Consider the following 19,841-nt stretch of genomic DNA (forward strand, 5'->3'; position numbering starts at 1 on the left):
CTCAGTGTGTACGGACAGAAATCCTCTCAAAGTTAGGGCTTAAATACCAAAAGATACAACCTTAGACAACTTTTTTTTTAAAAAGCACAAAAGAACCAGTCCCCACTAGCCAGCAGCCAATCAGCACAATCCAGCCACGAAGGTAAAGAAGGGCTTCTGCTAATTCAAGATGGCCTGTTCATGTGCTCTGAACAATCATTGCAAAGACAAACAGGCCCAGAGCTAGCAAATCAGAACTGAGACAATACTAAAGCCATTAGCCTACACTCTTTAGACAGTAAACACTACAGAAATCTTTATGACAGCAGTAAGCAACAAAATGAAAGTTTTTAAACAGATAAAGGAGCAAAGAGACTCTACAGAATGCTTTTAACTGCAAACAAATCAGTTACCCATGTAGATTAGTTAATAGCAATAAAATATAGTAAAAAGTATGCAGCAAGCAATAAAAAGTGCCATATATAAATTGCTAGAAGCAATAATCAGTACAAATAAGCCAAAAAAACAGGATACTTTTATATCTCAGATCAGAGTAGTAGTCAATGCCCCTCCTCCACTCTGGTCAGTGTGGTTAAAGTTTGCACAAAGACCACAACGTTATAGGTTTGAGCTTTGGAATTAAAATTACTTAGCTTGAGGTACAGGAAGCAATTTCAGCTATCTAGAAGCCGGAACCATAAGTGTGTGGTCAAGGCCCAGTATGTATTCCTTAGTCTTCTTTATAATGCATGGACTGTTTTAACATAAAAGGAAAAGATCAACATTTTTTTTCTTATTATGCAAGCAAATTCCTGTCAGTAGGTTTGTAAAATATTTTTTTTTGTTAACTGATTATGCCTTATTGTGTATTAAGGTTAAACCCTTAACCACAAACATTATAACATCACGAAGATGTAAACTATGGAGTTCATAGTGTAGCTGATAATGTAGTAACACAGAGCTGGAGGATAGGCAATAATCAGTAACAAAATGTGTGCAGCATTATCACACAAACAGAATAAATGCTGATTAGTGCCACATACAATTTGACGTTGTCTTTTTACGATTTTTAATTATTTCATCAGGGAATCTCAGAAGATTGGTAAAGTCACACAGCTAATGCAAAAGAAAATCATGATTATCACCACTGAACATTTAATGTTATAGCATTTTAAAAGTGAGAAGTAACACCATCCTTTATTTGCGTGAACTATTAAGCAATCAAAAAATAAAACATACAGATCTAAAATTTAAAGAAAAACAGCTTTCATTTGCATTGTTAAAACCTTTTCCCATCTCAAAAATTGACATTGATGATGGGGGTAAAGGCAACTCAAGTGCTGCCAGGTATGTTCATCCAGTTTGTACCAACAATTTAACATTGATGGTCATTCATAGATGAGGGTTAAATGTATTTCTGAAAAAGTATTTACATATCAGAGGTAGGTTTTCGTATTGTTTTATGTGATCCAATATTGCTTATTTATTGTGTTGCTTTTCTCATTCAGTAATGGCTGAACGGGGTCAGTTAATGACTATCTTGCCCTTATCAAAAGCACTGAATAAAATGTCTACTCGATGTTGATGGTAAGCAGAGGGAAGGAACAATAAGATGCAAAAAAAAAAAAAAAAAAAGGAAAGGAATAGGTAAATAAATTCCACCTTTAGTGCTGCAACTGTCTTATACATAAATAGTTTAAAGATGTATGATGTATATTCTTTATAATTCACAATACCATTAACATACTATGACGACTTTCATGTTTAGAAACTTTCTGGGTCATACCATGCTGCCTATGTTGACAAAATAACATAAACCAAGTAATGTAGATTGCACAGAATGACTTTTACTCAAGCTGATTCTGAAATATTAACTATACTGTATTTTTTGTTTTGTGCAGGGGCATTCCAAGCTTTTGATAAAGATGGTGACGGCATCATTAAACTCAATGTCTTAGAGGTGAGTAGCAAGTACTTTGGGTTGAAGGCTCACATTCCACCTTGTTTTGCTTCTGTTAATGATGTAGAAAGCATGTCAACATTTTTAACCATTAAATAACCATATTATTGTAAAGTAATGTTGAATATACATGAGTCGGTACTTCATTGTAAAATATAAGTAAAAGTACTGCATATTTTTATTTAGTGTCTGTTAACTAGGTAAGACCCATCAGACACAGACATCTCACTTCAGGGGTGACCAAAAGGTTACTTTTTTCTATGTCTTCTTCTCCTGTCACCCTCATGACCACTGAGCCCCCATTGCTACATCTAAGGATGCTGGGAGAGGAAGTCAAAGCCCCTGTATTAGGAGATGTTTTGATTTTTTTTTTTAATGTTTTGAAAGTTTCTCCATGGCATCTCACAGTCACACCAACCCAGTAGGGTCTCCAGTAATAACCCAGTTTTGCACTAATGGCATACTGAGTCAACATGCAGCCTTGTAAAGTTTAAGTATGACATTCAGATAAGCAGATTCCCTTGGTGTAAGGTAAGATGCATGCACATTCATCAACATTGAGCTACAGTACAATACACTGCTTGGAGGGTAGATGCCCCATCATGTTCCTTAGTACAAAAAATGGCGGCACCCTGTGTGGCTATGTCTGTGTCAGCTCATTCTAGAAATATGCATATTATGTCTTCTTTTGCACAGAAAATCTAAAAAAAAAATCAGTTTCTGCATTTCCAGTTGAAGGTACAATAATTTATATCGAACATATACAGAAGATGCTAGAAATTTAACAATCAACATCTACATGTTGCTGGTTGGATGCATTGAAGACTGCAGAATATCTGGGGCCTACTACTTGCACAGAGCTACAACATCTTAGGTATTTTAACTCTTCACACTCTAAAATGCCTGAAACTGGTAGAACAGGTTTCTGGAATATGCTTGACAAGAGAAAAGAGAAGGAGATGTCAGAGAACAAGGAAAAGAGGATGCAGAGCAGGCACTGATGTAAAGTTAAAAGCAAACCCCTACAGGCCTGTACTACCAACTATACTGCTAGCTGATGTGAGATCACATTAGATAGAGTTACATTAGATCACATTAGGTTAGAGTTGCTGGCGCTATGTCAGACTCCAAGCCGGTCACAAGTCGTGTCCCACAGGGCTCGGTCCTTGGCCCCCTATTGTTCGGCATCTACTTCTCAGAAGTACAGGCCAACATGGGAGGACTTTGGCTGACAAAGTTTGCAGACGACTGCAAACTGGGTGCCATAGTGGAAAGTGCATCGGACACGGATATCCTTCAGAAGGGACTCACGGAAACAGATAGCTGGTGCCAGAGCCATGGCCTGAAGTTAAATGCCAAAAAATGTATAGTCATACCCTTCGGGAAAAACAAGGTAACCCCAAGCTACCATATAGGTGGCAATCCACTAAGCACAGAAGAGGTTATCAGGGACCTGGGGACCCAGGTTGACAGTGGCCTTTCTTTTGACACTCACGTTGCTAAAGTGGTTAGAAAGACCTTCTACATTGCCCACCTGATCATGAAGGGATTCACATCCAGATCTCGTGAGGTCATTGTTCCCCTGTACTCTTCACTTATCAGACCAATGATTGAGTACAATGCCCCATTCGGGATGTATCTCACCTGACATCTGCAGCAATTGGAGAGACCCCAAAAGTTCCTCACCAAAAGGATAAAGGGATTCCAAAATCTGTCATATGCTGCCAGATTGAAGAAACTCCAGCTCTATTCAGTCACATACCGTCTGCTCAGAGGTGACATGTGCCTGACATACAAGGCCATGTCCAACCCGGAATTAATGGACATGCTCCACCTCAAAAAATCCAAATCCACCAAAACCACTAGAGCAAGCGACTTAAACCTTAGCACGGATATAAATAGGACATGCTGGAGGGATAGATTTATCACTCAGACTCCCTATGCTGTGGAATAAAATCCCGGTCCATGTGAGGCAGAGCACCTCACTGGCTCTGTTCAAGAGAAATCTTGACTTGTGGATGGGAGATCGTAGGTTTACCCCGGGAATCATCTCTGTGTCACTGCTGGACAGAGGCACAACAAACTAATGGGCACAGTATTGTTTCATATAAGGGGTGGCGTAAGCCACAAAAATTTGGGCTAGGCTTATAAATGCCTTAGGGTAGATAGCCTAGTATAAACCTATGAACCTATGAACCTATCACTGGATAGCAAGATGGACTACTTCAGACTGGCACTCTCCAACAAGAACAAGGTGAGAAAAACTTGTTTATTTTTAATCGCTGAGACATGGCTGCATGACAAGATAAATGATAGTGCAGTAAACTTAGAGAATGTTACACTGTTTCATGCAAACAGAAAACATGCACTATGTGGAAAGGCTAGAGGAAGTGATGTTTGCATCTGTGTTAACAAACGATGGTGCAGCAACTGTGAAATCATACTGTCACACTGCTGTGAAAACTTAAAGTTCCTGTCCATTAAATGTAGACCATTTTGTAATAGTGGTGTGTATCCAACCTAGTACTAATACCACTGAGGCTCTAAATAAACTATGCAATCACATGGGTGAGCTGCAGAGCAAATATCCTGACTTTGTACATGTGGCAGCTGGCGACTTTAATAAAGCAGATTTGAAAGAAGTACTCCCACACTACCATCAGTATGTGGACTTTCCTACAAGGGGTGATAATATCCTGGACAATATGTACATAAGCTTATAAAGCAACTTCTACAAATGGGAAATTCTGACCATTATACCATCTTGATATCGCCAGCTTACAAACCTGCACTGGTTATAGAGAAACCCACAAAGAAACAAACCAAAGTATGGCCCAATGGGGCTATGGGGGCCCTCCAAGACTACTTTGAAAGAACCAACTGGGATATGTTCAAGGAGGCAACTACACTGAATCATCATCTGAACATTGCTGAATACACTGAGGTAGTGATGGCAAACATTTTAAACTGTGTTGATGGGGTAACAAATACCAAGATTATCACTATTAGAGCTAACCAGAATCCATGGCTCACTCCTAAGGTATATGAGCTTCTGAAGGGGTGAAACACAGCTTACAGGGCTAAGGACAAAGCAGCCCTAACAGTAGCAAGAGGTAATCTGAGAGGGGTATAAAGGAGGCTAAGAGGGAGTGTGACTGAAAGGTACAGAGCCACTTTGAATACATGAAGGATGCAAGGAGACTATGGCAAGGCATACAGGAGATCACCGACTACAAAATCAGGTCAGCACAGTGTGAGGACAGGATCAAATTCCTGGACAGTTTGAACATCTTCTTTGGCAGATATGAGGAAGAAAAACAACAGGTTGGCACTAAAGCTACCGCTGATGAGAAGGATGCAGTACTCAGCCTCAGCACAGAAGAGATAAGAAGAGAGGTAAGGAGAGTGAACCCCAGGAAGGCTGCTGGCCCAGATAACATACTGGGTAAGGTGTTAAAAGGCTGTGCTGATCAACTATGCACAGGGTTCAAGGAAATATTTAACACCTCTCTTACATGGCAAAAGTACCCTCATGCTACAAGGAAACTAACATCATCCCACTAAGAAAATCACTCCCTCCAGCCCTAACAACTATAGACCAGTCACTCTGACATCCACTGTTATGAAATGTTTTGAGCGGCTGATCAAAAAGCATCTTTCATCATGCCTACCTCCTGAGTTTGACCCTCTGCAGTTTGCGTACAGAGCTAACTGATCCATGGCTGATGCCATATTAGTAGCACTACACATCTCCCTTGAGCATTTAGAAGACAAAGACAACTATGACTATGTGAGGATGCTGTTCATAGAATTTAGCTCTGCATTTAATATGGTGGTACCAATGCAGCTGATAGAAATACTGGCACATTTAGGAATCGGTAAACATCTTTGCAACTGGATCCTGGACTTCCTAATTAAGAGACCACAGAGGGTGTGTTCAGTGAGAACACATCAAAGTGCATCATGATTAACAGTGGGTTTACACAGGGATCTGTTCTCAGCCCACTGTTGTTCACCATCTTGACCCATGACTGCTATGCTAAGCAAGTTTGCTGATAATGTCACAGTTGTGGGGCTCATCACAAAGGAGGATGAAAGGGCATAACAGAGAGGAGGTGGAATCTCTGATCAGTTGGTGTGAGGGGAACAACCTTGACCTGAATGTAAGCAAGACCAAAGAGATTACCATCAACTTCAGGAAAAGGAGAACAAAATCACCCAGTGCTCAGGATCAATGGTGAGAGTGTGGAGAGGGTTAAGAGTGTGAAATTCCTGGGTGTACACATATCAGAAGATCTTTCGTGGTTGGGAAACACCAGCCAACTTGTCAAGAAAGGGCACCAATGCCTCCACTTTTTAAGAAGGCTGAAAATACCTAAGCTTCCTCCACATATTCTCTCCACCTTCTATAGAGGTGCAATAGAGAGCATCCTCACCTGCAACTTCACAGTGTGGTTTGGAAGCTGAACAGTTAAAGAAAGGAAGCTGCTACAAAGAGTGGTGAGGGTTGAAGAGCAGGTAACAGGTTTATTCTGCAAGAAGCATCCCAAAAGCCACTAAAATAATATAAGACAACATGCATCCTGCGCATGGAACAAGACAACACACATCCTGCGCATGGACTGTTTAAGCATTTGGCATTGGGCAGGATATCACAGCATCCGCTGCAAGACTATAAGATTCAGTAACAGTTTCTACCCTACAGTGATTAGACTTCTGAACCTGGGCACTAGTCCCAGGGTCTGGACACATAATAAGTCACTTTTTTTATTTATTTGTGCAATATATACTTACAAATATTCCAAGTAAGTGCAATATTTATTTATTATATCCATAGTCAGTATTATTTAACTCACTCAAGTGTGTAATAGTAGACAAATAACTTAGGCATTTCAATCTGTAGTGTGTTTCGTAGTACTTTAAATAGGGCAGTTAATTTTACTCAAGGAAGGGTTTTCTTTTCGTATGTGTGTGTGCTAAATGCCTCTGCTTTCTTGCATGTATTGGGAGTAGTGTTGTATTTGTTAGGTGTATTTATTCCTCTACTTGTATGTGTTGTTTCACTTTCCTTTAATCTCAACACATGAGCTGATGCATAAAATTTTGTTTAGGCTACACATCTGTAGTGCTAAATGACAATAAAGTTGACTTGACTTATTCCACTGAAAAAGTAACCTGTTTTTTTAAATGTTAGATGAAAATAACCCCTTATCTCCTTTTTATTGGCTCAGGCTAGCATCAGATCAAATTATTGGAGCAGAATCATCCCATCTAATCTTACATTATATAAAATTGCATACGTGGGTTTCTGCTGCAAATTGAGCAACTCAACAGTATTTTTTAATACATTTAATTTTACTGCTGCTCTCCTTTCATTGCCTGTATTCACTTCCACATATATTCTTATGGTTAATAAAAAAACAGTTCTGATCCATCGGGATAAGAGTAATTTACCCACCAATGGTGTCTTATTACCCAAGTTCAAGTCCAGGAGATGGAGTGCCATCCACAGCCAGAATGAATGGCTTGACAGTCGGCTTATCTTTTCCAAATAAGGGGAGAGATGCTTGTTTGCCACAACCTTCCACTCTGAGGTGGTTAGAGAAGGTGGTGGATGATTATTCTTTGTAAGAGATGGCCTCCTTATTGTTCTTGTACCTGGGAATACATGAATAGAAGAAGGCCTAAGGTGTTTGCCCAGGCTTAATTGATGGGTGAGGATTAGTGGGCATGGTATTCCAAAAAAAAGGCCCCTTCCTAAAGTCTGATGGATCTGCACATCTGCAACAGCTCTCAGGTGCCTGAGATCAGTTTATGTGATAGGGTGTACCTAAAATATTTAAAAAAAAATGACAATCTTAACCAGTGAAGGACAGAATAATATTTATTGGACATCAGACACTGTTGTGCTGCTTTCCTATCAAAGACACTAAAGACCTCACAGTTCAACAGCTCCTGAAATATGAGTGACACTACTGCAGGCCACTCATAGTCATCCTCCTCTATGCAGACCACTCATAGTCATCCTCCTCAATGCAGGCCATGCTTGACTTTTTAAAACAGCAATAAATGCCAGTCTTGCCACAAGTCAGTCTGTTTCATTCTGTACCATTAAGGTTACTATACTGATAAAATAGCATGTTCTGTGCTATAAAAAATCCCACCTGTTCTTATGCTACCTCCCTCCTTACATTCTCCTGCATTAAATCACATTCCTACCACTCTGCAGTGCATGTCATTACCTAGCTCTACCCTGTTTCCTGCTTTGTCTGTCATAGCATCAAAGTACATCCCTGTTATCTGTGCACTTAAAATCTAATCCCACCCACCATTTATTATCCATCCATGCATGAGAGTTGCTTTTAATTCCTTTAGTAACCCTGTGAACAATTGTCACTATTCTCAGAGTTTAACTCTTTTCCTCCAGTGGAGCTCTTCTGAGTTTCTTTTCTTAACTCCCAGTGGGCTTGCCTGAGCCTTTAAAAAAATGAAGTTTTCACCTCGAGGTTCAAACAAATGTGCATATCTTTAGAGTCATGTTAATAGAAAACTGTAAATGGCAAACTATACAGCACAAAATAACATTTAAAATGGTTGCATTCATTAAATTCTAGGTGTTAAACTGGATTTAAAAGCCGCAATAACCATAGTGAATATGAATTATGTAATATTGTATGAATAGTTTACAATACTTCAGTATACATTCTAGCAAGACACATACTGCCAACAGCATTTTCTTCATACAGCTGTGAGCTTTTGTATGAAACTAAGCAGTCCTGTCTCATTTTGATTGTTGATATACTTAGATAAATATAAAAATTATTACAATACAAATAAATACTTTACAAATAAGATGTGAACCAGGGAAACAAGCTCTACCAAGGGTTCTATGGGGACAGCAAGTTAGTTACCACTCCTTTTCTTTGCTCATGAACTTAGGAAATAAGCACTAAAATGGGTCCTGTGAGGAGGGGGCAGCTGTATTACTATGCTTAATATGGTGTGGTTTGACAAACCTTGAAGTTCAAACAAACAAATTAGTCCTTATGTGTGTGTGTGTGTGTGTGTGTGTGTGTGTGTGTGTGTGTGTGTGTGTGTGTGTGTGTGTGTGAATATATATATATATATATATATATATATATATATCTATATATATATATATATATATATATATATATATATATATATATCTATATATATATATATATATATATATATGGGTCTACTTTAGTAGACCGACATTTCACTTGTCCGGCTTTTACATCGCCGAGACGAAAGGACCGACAAACCCAGAAAACCAACATCCGGAACACTGACTTTCCACTCCAGGTAAGTAGCTGCTTGGCCACCCTGTTGAACTTTGCCCCTTACCCCCATGGTAGTCCGATCTTGGAGTTGGTATATTTAGTTATTGAGATGTGGGGGGCAAAGCCCCCCCCCCACATGGGTGGGTTTAGTTTTGTTTATTTTTTATATATATTGGATACTACACAGCTAACTGGTAGCAGAGTAGACTAAATCAAAATTGTAACCAGAAATTGTGGGGACTTGACAAAATCATTTAAAATGCAGACAATTGTTGAATGCAAAATTATATAGATTTAATAGAAGAAATTAACGGACATGTGAAAATATATATGGCTGCATGAAAGAATTGCACAGTTTAGCAGAAGACTCATTTCAGAAGGATCTAGCTAAGGTATTAAGAGCCAGATATGTGGCATGCATCAAGAAGGTTGCTGTCAAAGAAAAGTGAAACACTACATAAGGCACTGGCCATGGTACTGTCCACTGATCCATTTAACAGAAATGTTGCTGAGATAGAACAGTACATGATGGAGAGGACTATTAATATCTGAAAAAGTATATGCACAAAAGAAAATGTTTTTGATGCAATGAAACATTGTGTAATGCCAGTATATGACAAATTAAGTGGCTTCAGGAATTAAAGTACCTTATTAAATTACACTGCTTTGTAATTCAGAGTATTTAAATCCTAAAGCTTAGTTCTTCATATGAATGTTTTATTCTTAATATGTACGTAGTATACATTATAAAGTAGTGATAGTGACTTGGCTAAAAAAAGATGGCAGGAGTTGTCATAAAAAGCACGACAATGGAAAGACGATATAAAGAGTACAAATGGTACACATAAATCCCAGCTCTCCATGATCTAATTCAACCATATACCACTAATAGTAGCCTATGCTCCAAAAACCTTCTAAATACCACCAAAATTAATAATGATGCTGGCAAGTCTCTCTTCTCCAATACTATCTCTAAAATATGGAATAAGCTACCAACCCCACTGACCTGCAGCTGCTCTACTACACAATTTAAAAACTCCTTAAGTCACACTTTATGAACACTTGGTTATGCTTTTGTGATGCTCCTGGGTAAGCACCTCCCTCAAATCACTACAATTCGTCATATAAGAATATGCAAATTCACAACAAATCTATCATTAACTGCATAAAACTTACTTGTTAGTATCTTGTACTGTATATTACACCATTACTTAACAGGTCTTCTCAATCAATTATGCTTGCTACTAATTTGTTGATTTGTTATTCATGTAATCAGTGTCATATATTTCTATGTAACCTTTGTAACTTAATCTCTGTGTATTCACACGAATGCTGTAACACTGAAATGTTTGTTAACTCTGTTATGTCTATAACCTGGAGCTTTTCTCCCCAGGCCTCCACTGAAAATGGACCCGAGTCCAGTCAGACTTTCCTGGAAAACAAATGTAAAATGAATAAAAAAATAAAATGTAGGAAACACACAGCAGGCTTTTAATGTGCATAAACTGGGCAGTATAAATACAGGAAAGAGATAGTTGTGCAAAATCTGAACAAAATGGCACTGTATTTAGAACTGCAGGATATTCATTCAAATCTTTTTCTTCCCACCCCTACAACCAGTAAGTCCATCCTGATTGTCTCACCATAATCCTTACTATCAGTAAAAAGTGGAGGAAGATGAAGAAAAAAGAACTGATCAATCATATTGCAGAGTTAAGTGTGTTCTTCTACTTTCCTATAGTAGCTAACAGGCATTGCAGAGATGAAGTGAGCAATACTGATTTGCTGGTGAATGCTTGTTTCCACATCTTCTAACCCTACCAACAGAGCAGATAGTTGACTTTCAGGCCAAGCTTCTAATCCTGGCTACACTTACTGTAACAGACAATGTCTTATTTCAATAAAGCACACTTGTTTTGTAGTGACATATGCAACAGCTTGTTGGTAGAAAGTGATGAACCAAGTACTCAGGAGAATCCTAGGATTGTAATCTTTCCCTGTTGATAACCTACAGAAAGACAGAAGTGATGCAGATGAGCAATTTACTAAAGGTCCTCATCAGCTAAAAGAGCATGGGTTATTGGTTAACAGACACAAATACAAGCTTTTCAAAAATTAGTATGCTTATTAGATAGTTGACCAATAAAAATGGGCTGCAAATTCATAGGTTGGTACTAGGCTATCGGCCCTAGGGCCTATACAAGCCTAGCCATAACAATTCCCTGGCTATTTCTTCCCACACTATTTACTTCCCTGGACCCCTGTCATGATCCCCGGGGTGAATTTCCTTTCTCCCATCCAGTCATCAAGGTTCCTTTTGAAGAGGGCCAAAGAGGTGCTCTGCTTGACATGTATCGGCAATCTATTCCAGAGTCTGGGGAGTATCTGGATCAGGAACCTATCCCTCCAGCATGTTTTGTTTATTGTGATGACAAGGTTTAGATCCCTGGAGCATGTGGCTCTGAGGAACTGGGATTTCTTTAAGTGTAGCATGTCCAACAGCTCTGGGTTTGACATGGCCTTGTATGTTAAGCAGAGATCGTCTTGGAGCAGACAATATGCGACAGAGTATAGCTGGAGTTTTTTAAGGTGGTCAGCATAGGGCATCTGCTTTAGGACTGTGATTCTTTTAGTGAGGTATTTCTGTGGCCTTTCCAGTTGTTGCAGATGTCTTGAGAGGTACATACCAAATAGGGCGTTGTATTCTATAATGGGTCTAATGAGGGATGAGTACATTGGGACAATGACCTCCTTTTTTCCTGGATGAAAAGCACTTAGTGATGAAGTGCGCCACATAGAAGGATTTCCTGACTGTTGTGGTGATGTGGTTATTGAAGGTGAGACCACTGTCCACCTGTGTCCCTAAGTCCCTTATCACACTTTTGGTGTTTAGTGTACTGCCACCTATGTGGTAATTCACGGGTACATGTCTTTTCCCAAAGGGGATAACTATACATTTCTTGGCATTGAGCTTGAGCCCATGGCTCTGGCACCAAGCATCTGTTTCTGTAAGGCCCTTTTGTAGAGTGTCCACATCATTTGGGGATTCACTAATGGCTCCCAGTTTGCAGTCATCTGTGAACTTTGTTAGCCAGAGTCCCTTAGTGTTGGCCTGTACTTCAGAGAAGTAGATGCCAAACAAGAGAGGTCCCAGGACTGAGCCCTGAGGTACTCGACTTATCACTTGTCTGGAGCTGGATTTGGAGTCAGCTACTTTTACAGTTTGGATTCTGTCAGTAAGCCAGTTGGCAACATATCGAGTGATGTAGGGATTAATGCCCAGCTTAGAAAGTTTATCTATGATTCCAGAGTGGTGGATGGTGTCAAAGGCCTTGGAGAGGTCCAGATAGGCTGTGTGGACTGCTTTACCCTCATCCACGGCTCTGGAGACTGATTCGAAGAAGTCAATCAGGTTCAGGAGACAAGATCAGCCCTTCATGAACCCAAACTGGGTGAGGTCCAGTGTTTGAAGTTTGCCAATGTCTTTGTTTATAAGTTCCATGATAATACGTTCCACGGCCTTGCAGATCAGGCTCATCAGACTGATGTGGCAGAAGTTTCCAGGATCCAAGGTGGATCCCCCCTTGTAGAGTGAGATAACTGGCTGTGCGCCACTCAGTGGGCACGAAGCCTGAGGTGAGGGTATGATTAAACATGACACTTAGGTGAGGTGCCAGTTCATTTTGTAGTTCATGTAGTACACAGCCCGGGATTTCATCTGGTCCCATGGATGCTGTATTCTTAGCTTTGGAGAGTGCGTTTTTTACCTTTGTGGTCATTATTACCAGAATTTGGCAATCTTCCGGTATTGACTTGGGCCATTTAGGGGGTGAAGTTGGCACTGAATTGATCTGTCAGGATATTGGCAATATCCTTGGGATCAGTATATTTAATGCCATTCTGTTGTAGCTCAGAGCAGATCTGAGCATTGCCATTTAGATTCTTAATATAGTTATAGAATGCTTTGTGGTTGTCTTTGGAATCTTTGGCAATTTTATTTTCGTAACTAGCTTTGGAGGATTTTATGAGGGATCTCAGCTTCTTACTGAGACTGTTAAGGGAGTTTTTTGCATCCTGGGATTTTCCTCTTTTCTGCAACAGTTCCTTCCTTTTGTTGTAAAGTTTATTTATGGCAGGGGACCACCAGATTGGCTTTCTTTTTTGGAGTAGAGCATCTTGGTTCTATTTGGGATGGCACGATTCATGCAAGAGTGGATGTGCTTGTACAGTGCCTTAGTGTAGGACTCAGCTGTCAAACTTGCAGTTCCTGTCTGCATGGGTGTCATGACGTTTGTAACTTCTGACTTAAGTAGCATGAAGTTGGCTTTGGCGAAGTTTTTTATGGAGGTTTCCTTACTGGGGGGTGGATGTGGATGTTAAGGGTGATTAGCTTATGGTCTGACCTGACCAACGAGGGGGTGACCATAGGTGTGGAGCATTGATTTCCCATGTTGGTAATGACCATGTCTAGGATATTGGAGCCCCTGGTGGGACAATGGATTAGTTGATCCAGGGCACTGGAATTTATGAATTCCAAGAACTGTTGGGCAAAGATGTTGGTACACGAGTAGTTTTCCCAGTTAATGGCAGGGTAGTTGAAATCACCCAGTATTAGGGTGTTTACTACTAAAAACTCCTAATGTCCACCACAGCAGTAAAACTTAATAGTAAAATCAAAATTTAATAAAAAGAATATAACATAAAATAAGCAGCCCTCAGTCTTCCGATAAGCGCTTTCGGCAAATAAGCCTTCCTTAGATCGTATAAAAAGGACTGTTCAGCTTTTGTATTTATAAGGCATCACAGCCATTCCTCATTTAGTTCTCTGACACACCCTTGTTGCAAACCAAAAGGAGGCCAGCTAGCAGAGAGGTATAATTTCCTTCATTGTAATTAATGGGACAGTGCTTCTCTTTACTATTGGATTGTATATGAGAAAACTAATAGCTATGGATGTGAATACATTATATGAATGAAGCAACATTCAAGTAAACTTGCTAATCATATTCCTTCTATTCTTAAGTGCAGGTTTTAATGGCAAAATAGTATTCAAGCCTGGTGATCTGTTTGCTCTTAAATTAATTATCCAGCATGTTTCCCTTAGCTCTGTGCCAGTATTAGGGTGTTTGGTTGTATATTAATATTTTCCGGTATGTTTAAAAAGGTGTAGTGAGAATCTTGGGGCATGGTGGGGGATCTGTAGCAAGCTACAATTTGGATTGCAGTCTTACCTAGTGTTAGTTGCACCTGGAGAATTTCAGATGCATTGTGTTGGACAACTAACCTGGTGGTGTGAACATCCTTGGTGAATATGGACACTCCTCCACCTATAGTGTTTCGATCCTGGTTTGGTGGCTGAAAAGTGGGGAGGTTCTGGTTCAGATTGCACAGAGAACTGTTGACTTATCATAGTAAGTTTTTTTTTGTTTTTTTTTTACCAAACCTCTTAACAGTTCTGCATTAGGTTAATTTAGTGCTAAAGAATAGGACTGCATGGGAATGGACCGATGTGGACAAATCTTCTTGACCAAGAAACAAGGTTAGAAAAATAGATAATAACTTCAATACTTCCTTGGGGGGGTATATATTAGATGACTGAACTTTCAAAAGTTCAACTGTCATATGGTCAACACCATATGATTGAATTTTTGAAAGTTTAAATGTTTTATTGGAGATCTCTGTACAGCGCAGAATGGGAAGATTTCCCTTTTCTGCACTGTAGTGGGATCTCAGAGTTGGTATATTTAAAGAGCGGGGGGTATGGGGGGTGCAGGGGGGCTTGCCCCCTGCCTAAAATGTTCAGGTAGGTTATTTGTGTAGTTAATTTATTTTTATTAGATATTCAAACTTTTAAAAGTTCGATCATGTGGTGTCGACCATATGACAGTCGAACTTTTGAAAGTTCGATTATCTAATCTAGACCCTTCCTTGGGTATTAGTTTAGCATGCAGCTTTTCACAATATGGAATAAGTGGCATGTAACTGCTGATAGTACAGAATTTCTGCCATTCTATTGCTTGAATTTCTGAATGGCAAGAAAAAGTCCATCATATTTACTTCAAGATCACCAATTAAAGCTGAATGTAATTATGCTTGGATTAATAGTAAAGACTTAGCCTGACTTGAGGATTAAAGAAGCTTGATAGTTATTTGTCTAGAAAGAGTAAATGGATTGCCAGCCACCAATGTCTGTTTTTTTACCCAAGGGAGGGGGACATGTCTAATGACAGTATCACAGCTGCAATGTTAGCACCTATTTTTCAGATCATTGTCCTCTCATACTGAGGAAAGTATTCAAAAACAAGGTCTGTAAATTACTTAGTCCAAACCACATACCAAAGCATTATGCAATACATAAAAATTCTGTGGAGTAATGTTGTAGACTACTGCATACCTAAGAGTCCAGGTACTCACTAGATATGCAAGTATGGATACACACTATAACCATAATTATCAAATATGTGAATTGCAAAAATACTGTGGGAGGGCTGTCAGGTTTACCATCGAAACCTGAAAGGGAAAATATTGTGCCAAGGTCACCATCATCAATAGATGACATGACAGTGCATATATTATTTATTAAAGGGTTGCAAAAAGCACATATCAGTGTGGAGCACAGTGGACAGTTAGCCAAAAGAATTTAGCTAAACATTCAAGATAGTGATGAAAGCTATGTACTACAACCACAAACCACTGCAGTTCAGAATAGATAACATTGCATTAGCATATGAAATGCACAACATACACACAGTACTCATTGTCAGCAATGTTATGAGTACTCACGGTGTAAATATTAAGAGTAAATGTAATGAAATTTTATGTTCAAACATAATACATAAACAAGGAGTTTAGGCATGAAAATGAGACAGCAGACAAAAGTCCCCCATCAGATGATTGGACAGTATGTTTTACCATATGATCACAAGACTGATAAACAGTAACCAGGCCATTCTGTCTTAACAGTAGTGCCTCTAATGTAATAGTGGTTGAGAGAGAATACATGTAGAGTGCATGCAGATCACATACAAAGTGTTCCTTTAGCAAAAGGTGTCCCACAAACTGCTAGAAGCCAGAGCTTTAATGGAAAACCCGATGATTGGATCCATACTCAGAGAAAAATTCTCGACCAGATCCATTCCTTGTGATGAATGGAAAACTTGAGCTATACCCAGAGATGGATGGAGGAGCAGATCCATATCCACTAAATATCAGTAAAGAACTTCTCAAAAGCCGACTTCACACTTCTAAAGACTAGTGTGGTCTCCTTTAAGGCCCCGAGGGAAAACAGTACTCAAGCCGCTGAATCACTTACAAATGCCTTCTACCAGCACCTGCAGGACTGCATGGATAAGGCAATCCCAAGCAAAACAAAGACTCTTTGTACCAAAGGCAAGCGTCCAGTCTGGTGGACCCCAGCCATAAACAAACTCTACAACAAAAGGAGGAAGCTACTACAAGATAGAGCAAAATCCTTAAAAGGTAAGACACCCTTGATCACTATAAGTAAAAAACTAAGAGCTCTCATAAAATCATCCAAAGGAAATTTGAGAGAAAAATAGCTAAAGACTCAAAGACAATCATAAGGCCTTCTTTAGCTATGTTAGAAACCTGGGAGGAAACTCCCAGATATGCTCAGAGCTAGTTCAAAATGATGTGAAGATTACTGATCCTACAGACATTGCCAACATACTGGCTGACAGGTTCAGTGCAAACTTCTCCCCCCCCCAAAAGGAGAGATATCTATACCAAACGACAGACCCCCAAACATCTCCAGCGCCCAAGTGAGAACTGCTCTCCAAAGCAAAAACACAGCATCCATGGGACCTGATGGTGTCCCCGGCTGTGTGCTCCATGAACTCAATGAGGAATTAAACCCACAGCTAGGACAGCTGTTTAATCAAAGTCTTACCTCTGGATATTACAGGAGTGGCGCACTGCAACTGTGGTACCACTTCACAAAGGCGGTGCCTCCACCGACCCTGGAAATTACCGCCCATTAGCTTGACAAGCCTTATCTGCAAAGCCATGGAGAGGATCATAATGGACCTCATAAATAAAGACATAGGGAATTTGCAGACTTTGGATCCAAGCCAGTTTGGCTTTGTCAAAGGCAGATCATGCCTTTTAAACTTGGTTGACTTTTAAACAGTCACCAAAGCCATTGATGAGGGAAAGGCAGTCCATACAGCCTACCTCGATCTGGCTAAGGCCTTCAATACAATACCCCACTGGGTATCATTGAAAACTCATCAGCTTAAATGTCAACCCATACATCACAAGATGGGTTGCAAACTGGCTGAGTGACAGAACCCACAGGGTCAGAGTTGCTGGCGCCATGTCAGACTCAAAGCCTGTCACAAGTGGTGTCCCACAGGGCTCAGTCCTGGGCCCACTCTTGTTTGGCATCTACTGTACAAGCAAACACAGGAGGGTTATGGCTGACAAAGTTTGCAGATGACTGCAAACTGGGGCGCCATAGAAAACACATCTGATACAGATATCCTTCAGAAGGGTCTCACAGAAACGGATAACTGGTGCCAGAGCCACGGCCTAAAGTTAAATGCCAAAATGCATAGTCATACCCTTGGAAAAACAAGGTTACCCCTAGCTACCAAATAGGTGGCAATCCACTGGGCACAGAAGAAGTTATCAGGGACCTGGGGACCCAGGTTGATAGTAGTCTGTCATTCGACACCCATGTAGCTAAAGTAGTTAGGAAGACCTTCTACATTGCCCACCTTATCATGAAGGGATTCTCATCTAGATCAAGGAGGTCATAGTCTCCCTTTACTCATCACTCATCAGACCAATGATTGAGTACAATGCCCCATTCGAATGTATCTGACCCGACACTTGCAGCAGCTGGAGAGGCCACAAAAGTTCCTCACCAAAAGGATAAAGGGTCTCAAAATCTGTCCTATGCTGCCCGACTGAAAGAACTCCAGCTCTATTCAGTCGCTACCGCTGCTCAGAGGTGACCTTTGCCTAACATACAAGGCCATGTCAAACCCAGATTTGATGAATATGCTTCACCTCAAAAATCTAGATCCATCAGAGCCACAAGGCGGAGACTTAAACCTTGACACGGCTATTAATAGGACGTGCTGGAGGGATAGATTCATCACCCAAAGACTCCCTATGCTGTGGAACAAAATCCCGGTACATGTGAGGCAGAGTACCTCGCTGGCCTTGTTCAAGAGAAATCTTGACCAATGGATGGGAGATCACAGATATACCCCAGGGATAACCTCAGTGTCACTGCTCGACAGAGGCACAGCAAAATAATGGGTATAGTTCCCCATACTAAAAACGATGGGCTAGGCTTCTAAATGCCCTTGGGCAGATAGCCTAGTATGAACCTATGAACCTATAATGATAACCAGAGACATGTCCAGAAATGGATAAATGACCACAGCCATACCTAGTGATTAATTAATAACCAGAACCACATATAAAGATGAATGCTCAGAAAAATATGGGAAACCAGATAAATGTCCAATGAAGATGTGAAAATGTGAAGAATAAAAGACCAGAGCTATTCCCATTTACGGGTAAGATATGCTCAATGATGGCTGGATAGTTAAATCCCTCTCCGGAGATGAGTGGATAACCATTTCCTTGTTTAGATCCATACCCAATGATAAATGGATAACCAGATCCATGCCAAGAGAAGGATGGATGACCAGATGAATGAGCAGACAAGGATGGATGACCAGATATTTACCCAGAGGATAAGCCATTCCTAAAAATGAATAGATGTATGATCAGATCCTTCCATGCCAAGTGAAGAATAGACAACACAATTCATGCCCATCAAAGAACAGATGAGTAGGTACCTTATAGACAGGAGGCAGAAGGACCATGGTCTTAGCTAATGAAGGATGGAGAACCCTAGCCAAACCCCCAGACAAAAGGTTTATCAAGTCCGTGCAGAGAGAAGTGGTTCACTATGCACACTGAGAGGGATGAACACTAACCAATATCAGGGCTGATGTCAAATGACCACTCAGTCTCTCCACAGTCTGGAGATGTAGGTAGAGGATCAGCAGAATCCTGGATGAAGGACTTGTTTTGAGGTGAATTTATTTCTACCCAAACTACTGATCCAAGCACATCAGAGCTCAAATCCTGTCCATTATGCAAGGAGGCATCTCAAAGGCTCAGCCTTTGAAATGGGAGGAGTGTTTCACAAACTTCAGAAACAGACTGTTATACCTAAATTATCACTAGTCTTAATAAGAGTTACGAAGCTAAAATGCCACTGATTTCTGAGACATTGATATCTCCTTATAGGTCCAGTGCAAAATGAAAATAGCTAATAGCAGCAAAGTATTAACTGTTTTATTTACTACTGCTGATATAAGCAAATATTAAGATATAAAACTAACACTTAACTGCTTCCCTGCCTATATAAGTAAGGAAGAAGTAACACTGTGCCTAGGCACTACTGTATATATGCAAGACGTGTGTGTGCATGCTCACATGTGTGTATCCAACTAGTATGTCAGATTATGTGCAGAGGAATGTTAGGGCTTAAAAGAAAACACTATGATGGTTACCCAGATGCTGTGCTGTCACTTTACAAAGGAAACAGA

General features: G+C 40.1%; 1 protein-coding gene across 4 annotated transcripts in view; it reads left to right on the top strand.

Moving 5' to 3' along the window:
* The window catches only part of CAPN3 (calpain 3), a 673,389-nt gene that overhangs the window by 638,146 nt on the left and 15,402 nt on the right, over positions 1-19,841 (top strand). For all 4 annotated transcript variants that reach the window (XM_044074071.1, XM_044074072.1, XM_044074073.1 and 1 more), the window contains one exon: positions 1,881-1,939. In XM_044074071.1, the coding sequence (XP_043930006.1) occupies positions 1,881-1,939 (59 nt within the window). The remainder of the gene's footprint in view (positions 1-1,880; positions 1,940-19,841) is intronic.

The sequence above is a fragment of the Protopterus annectens genome, chromosome 6.part0 (genome assembly GCF_019279795.1).
Source record: "Protopterus annectens isolate FY-2018-M chromosome 6.part0, PAN1.0, whole genome shotgun sequence".
NCBI lineage: Eukaryota > Metazoa > Chordata > Ceratodontiformes > Protopteridae > Protopterus > Protopterus annectens.